The sequence below is a fragment of the Humulus lupulus genome, chromosome 4 (genome assembly GCF_963169125.1).
Source record: "Humulus lupulus chromosome 4, drHumLupu1.1, whole genome shotgun sequence".
Lineage (NCBI taxonomy): Eukaryota > Viridiplantae > Streptophyta > Magnoliopsida > Rosales > Cannabaceae > Humulus > Humulus lupulus.
This window is the reverse complement of record NC_084796.1, coordinates 243,196,937-243,202,730: the sequence shown is the minus strand read 5'-3', so window position 1 is coordinate 243,202,730 and position 5,794 is coordinate 243,196,937. Positions and strand designations below refer to the sequence as shown.

At 31.1% G+C, this 5,794-nt stretch overlaps 1 protein-coding gene across 1 annotated transcript; it reads left to right on the top strand.

The window, feature by feature from the left end:
- Positions 1–1,269: 1,269 nt before the first annotated feature.
- LOC133831472 (xylan glycosyltransferase MUCI21-like) lies at positions 1,270–3,967 on the top strand. Its single transcript, XM_062261774.1, has 3 exons — positions 1,270–1,890; positions 2,079–2,153; positions 2,400–3,967. The coding sequence occupies exons 1-3, from the start codon at positions 1,641–1,643 to the stop codon at positions 3,722–3,724; spliced, it is 1,650 nt and encodes a 549-aa protein (XP_062117758.1). The 5' UTR covers positions 1,270–1,640; the 3' UTR covers positions 3,725–3,967.
- Positions 3,968–5,794: the final 1,827 nt, after the last annotated feature.

Sequence of the window (5,794 nt, the reverse complement as noted above, 5' to 3'; positions counted from 1 at the left end):
AATCCCCTTAACCTCCAACGCGCTTTTTGGGACGCGTGAACCTCACTTTTTCAAATATGACAAATAGACCCACTTTCCATGACCGTTGGCAACCCCAGAGTGGTCAGTCATTTTTTTGCTCTTTGCGGTCTCTGACACTGTAAAGTACTGTTCATTGTACTGTCATAGAATTATGTAATAACTTGCATCGTAGAATGAAAATAATTTTTTATTTCTTTTTTAGATTTTCTATTATTACATAAAATTTATGTTTAGGATTTTCATTACTTTCTTTTCTTTGGAGACAAATCAAGGGTTCATATTGATGTTTTCTCTTGCCATTTTTGAAAATAAATCAAATCCTCCACTAACATTTTTAATTTTTATTGAGTGTAAATTTTTCATTTAATTCAAATGTGAAAATAAAATTCTTTTTCTACGCATACACTTTATTATTATTATTTAATAGACACCGTGAAAAATTAAGGATTTAAAGAGTTAGATTAGAAATGCTAAAAAATGAAAAATAAAAGCATACTCACTCATTTATAATATGGGTCATTTGTTAGAATGATTTATTTTTTAAAGTTATTTTGTACTTTAGTCCAATTTTAATAATTATTTGTAAGATAATTTATCATAATTTAGTCAGTTAGTCAAAAATTTAGACAGTTGGTGAAAAAATTCAAATAGTCAGTTGAAAATTTTAGATAATTGATCGAAAAATTTAAATAACTAATCGAATTTTAGATCGAAAATATTTTTAAAAAAAATAATCAAAAATAAATCAGAGTGCCAAATCACTAAAAAAAAATTATTTTTACCAATTTCTCATTTAATATTCAACTTCAATACTCTTAAAAGAAAAATCCATACAAAATCCCCAACTAAAAGTTTAACAAGACTCAAGCAATGACACTAGTCTATAGCATTTATAAAACTAATATTAACTTAAAAGAAACCAACCTAAGCAAAATAAGAGGGTAAATTGTGTATTGTTTGAATGAAAAGGACTATAATCACACCCTAAAAAGATATTAATACATAAACAAGAAGATAATAGTTTCAAATCAATGAAATAGAATGATAGTAACTATATATAGAAAAGTCGAAATAAAATGATAATGTAGATTAGCCAAGAGGCCAAAATAGTAATAGTAATCAATTCTACACGCAATTGACTCCAATAAACTGCTAACTTCAAAGCATGAATTAGCCTATTTTGACGTGTTGTATTTATTTATTTTTTATATTTAGTTTTTCAAAGAGCGTTCTTTGACGCTTGGCAAAGGAAGAAAAGGATTAGCCTAAGCCTCCTTCCTTCCTTCTTTGACAGCTCTCTCTTGCCTTAAAGCTAGTTGTTTCCCTTTTCCGCTTTCTCATTTCCAGAGGAATAAAAACAGAGCCAGCCAGCCAGCCCACTGCTACTACTACTCTCTCCTCAAGTAACCCTCTTCATTTTCCTTCTTAGAAACCACTAGGAACCAAGAAAAATAGTCTCTTTGCCATGTTCATACACACATAAATATCTATACCCTTTTGGTTGTTTTCTCTGTATTTTTTTGATTTTGAGTTCTAAAACTTGGGCACCACGAATATATATCTCTCTCTCTCTCTCTGTTTTTGACGAGCGCAGCAAAAGTTGAAAAGGGTGTATCCGGATGAAGGAAATGAAGAAAGAAAAAATGGTGCACCATCTCCACCACCATAGGTATAACCATTGGAGAAAAGGGCAAGATTTCGATGATGATGAAGAGTCTCAGACTCTTGTTGTGATGGACTGTGGGAGCTTTGGTTATTACAAGAGAACAAGGCCTACGCTTGTGTCTCTCCTTCTCCTTTCTCTTCTCTCTTGCGTCTTTGTATTGGCTCCTCACTTCTTTGGTTCTTCCTCTACCTTCTCTCTCTCATGTAAGCTTTTCTCTCTCTCTCTCTCATGGTTGTACCTTGTTATACGTTTAGTCTCTCTCTCTCTCTCTCTCTCTATATCTCTATACACACACATATATATTTGTATATTATGTGTGTATATGTTCTTCTATTTTCTCTGGCTGGCTTGTTCTTAACGAAGCTTTTCTGGGATTTTTCTTATTCGGCAGATTCACCTCGTGATGAAACTGAAGAACTTTCTTCTGATTTGAGTGTAAAAACTCCATTTTCTCTTGACTCTAATGGTAAGTGCCTTCCACTCCTCTCCTCTTAATAATCTTAATCATAGATTTTTTTTTGTTGGGTCAATCAGTATTCGTGATTGGTGTAAAGAGCTAGCAAAATCTTTTCAAAAGTTCATGCCTTTTGTTTTGGTTGAAGTTAATGATTGAGTTTCCAACCAGACCCAAAAAATATATATATATATATATATATTCATCTTTGAAAGGGTTACTATATTTTGCTCATTGATTTTTCTCTTTTTTTTGCAGGAACTATATTTTGTGATAGAAGCGGTTACCGTTCTGATTTTTGTATCATGAAAGGGGATGTACGGACACACTCAGGCTCCTCTTCGGTTTTTGTGTATGGCTCCAGAGACACTAGCAGCTACATGGATTTTGTTTCCACCATTGTTGAGGAAGGAGGAGAAGAAGAAAAACGTGGAGAGCTTCAGCATGAAAAGGTCAAACCTTATACCAGAAAATGGGAAACCAGTGTTATGGACACCATTGATGAAATAGACCTTATTTCAAGGAAACCCTCTGCTAAAAAGGACCATCAGTGTGATGTGAACCATGATGTTCCAGCGGTGTTTTTCTCAACAGGTGGCTATACAGGGAATGTTTATCACGAATTCAATGATGGGATTTTGCCATTGTTCATTACTTCAAAGCATTTCAACAAGAAAGTTGTGTTTGTTATCTCTGAGTATCATAATTGGTGGGTTACAAAGTATGGAGATGTTCTTTCCCAGCTCTCTGATTACCCTCCAATAGATTTTAAGGGAGATTTGAGGACCCATTGCTTCCCAGAAGCCATTGTTGGCCTCAAGATCCATGGTGATCTCACTGTGGACCCTTCGTTGATGGAAGAGAACAAGAGCGTTGTTGACTTTCGAAACGTCCTCGACAGAGCTTACTGGCCTAGGATTGAAGGTCTAATTCAAGATGAAGAAAGGGAAGCACAGGAGAAGCTTGCTCAATCTCCATCAGAAACATTGCCAAAGATTAAGCAGAGAGTGTCAAAAGACAGATTGCGCAAGCCTAGGCTGCTGATCTTAGCTCGAACCGGTTCGAGAATGATAACAAACCAGGATATGGTGGCGACAATGGCCGAGAAGATGGGGTTTGAAGTTGTGATTCTGAGTCCAGACAGAACAACAGAGTTGGCCAAGATTTATCGAGCTCTCAATTCGAGTGATGTGATGATTGGAGTCCACGGTGCAGCCATGACACACTTCCTGTTCATGAAGCCTGGCTCAGTGTTCATCCAAGTTGTTCCTCTTGGAACTGTTTGGGCTGCAGAGACTTACTATGGTGAACCTTCAAGAAAGCTTGGATTGGAGTATATTGGGTACAAAATCCATGCCACAGAGAGCTCATTATATGACAAGTATGATGAAAATGACCCTGTTCTTAAAAATCCAAATAGTGTCACCAAAAAGGGGTGGCAATACACAAAAAGTATCTATCTTGATGGCCAAAATGTGAGACTTGATCTCACAAGATTCAGAAAGCATTTGATGCATGCTTATAAATACTCGGTCTCTAGGATAACAAGGAAGAGCAGCAATCGACATTTCCAGTCACAGTAAATTTTTCATTGTTCTGATCACATCTGATTTGAACAATATATTCTTTTACCCTTTACACAGTTCTAATGGTTGATATGATTATTTGTGGGGTTGTAGATTTGTGGACATAAAGATAAAATTGGGGGATAGGGAGAAAATTGTTTGTACTTATGTAGAAATTCATGGTCGGATTATATGTAAAACCTTTTGTAAATTCAGCATCATTCAAAATCATAAATAATAACATCCTGTACTTTTTGGTAACTCGTAGTACTTGAGGTTTATTTTTCTTGTCAATTATGTAAATGTTAAATTTAGTGGTTTTGGTTTTTGTTCTTGAACTTTAAATAAAAATATATATTTTTTAAAAATGATTCCCCCCTCAAATAATGCAAGTGTTGGGAATAATTCTTTTTATTAATTTCTTCTAAAAAATTGGATAGAAATGTGACCTTACAACTATATTCAACAATATTTTATAAAATTTCTCTACGAATTAAAATATAATTGGTAAAAATTCTCCTTGAAATAAGAAAGCATTTTACTGATGTTGATATATATTTCTTTTAATCTAGTAAGAGTCTTTTAGTAATCACACTAATTAAATCATTTTTAAATTTTTCTACAAAAATGTTTGATTTATTCGCAAATTAGTAAGTAATTTACAATAACTCATTAATCCACCCTTTTTTATGGTCAATTTGATGATAATGATGGACTAGATGACTTTTGAACCATTAGGATAATTTAAAATAGACAAGGTAAATTTCTTATGAGAAAAAAATCAATGATTTTTTGGTCATAATTTTTTTTTATATATATATATATATGAAAATCTCATGATATGCCTACTATTCTCATATAGAATAAGCATGCGGCATAAACATGGCGTTGAATATTAGTTAACATAATCTTATATAATAGTCTTTGTAAAGAAATATAGTTGAGATGACAAAATTAAAAGTACTAATTAATTCATATGAGAGAAAAGCTATTTATCTTTTTCAGGCTCCCTATGGTCACCAATACTCGAGGATGTGACATATTGCAATTCAATATCGAGTCACGCATATTTAAATTTAATTTGATATTAACTTGCACCAATCATATTATCTCACGTCTTATATCATTTATCCAATCAGTAACTTTAGCAATCATTTAATTTTGGAAATAAAAAAAATATATTATTTACTATTTTAGTTAGGAATATACCATTTTATTTAGTAAAATTTACTAAAATAATTTTTTTTAATTTTTTTTTATAAATGATCCTATCTATCTTATTTTAATACATAAATGTTGTGTTTGGAAAAAAATTTTAAACACAAAAATGAAAATATTATTTTACTTTTGTTTTTTTATTTTTAAAAAATAAAAATATATTTGGTAACTATTTTTGTTTTTTGTTTTTAAAAACAAAAAATAATAAACGTATTCGATAATTTTTATTTTTGTTTAACAATATAAGGTGTTGATTTGAAGAAAAGAAAAAAATGAAAGGAAAAAATGAAAACTGTTTAAAAAAAATTTGAAAGTGAAAATTTTTTATTTTCAAAATTTAATATTTAAAAAAATAATAGATAAAAATAGAATTATCAAACACATTTTATGTTTAATTTTCAAATTTCTAATTAATTAAATAAAAAACTATTTTTTTAAGTGTTACTAAACAGCCCAATATTATGAGCTTTTGTTTTTTATTTTTAAAAATGGTTGTATTTAAAAGTTGTTTGACTAAACTTTAGTCATGAATTTGTGAACCATTCTTAAGTGTGGATTGATTTAAACAAATTAAGTTTCCCGCTCATGGTCGCTAAAAGGGTCTTACTTCCTACTTAACTTTATGTATTAAGAAAATCAGACTGGGACCTACAAACTGTATCAGGATCCCCAAAGCGAAAACAACATTCTTTTGTGTCTAAAGTTTTTATGAAATGAACCTTTTCCCTTGTTATTTTTACGAAGAAAATACTATTTACATCAGTTAAAGTGATTTTTTTTAATATTACCAAAAATAACGAATCAAAATTGAGGGATTCAATTTGTTGTTGAATATTGTACGTAATAATAATAATAAGGAAGATTTGTAAC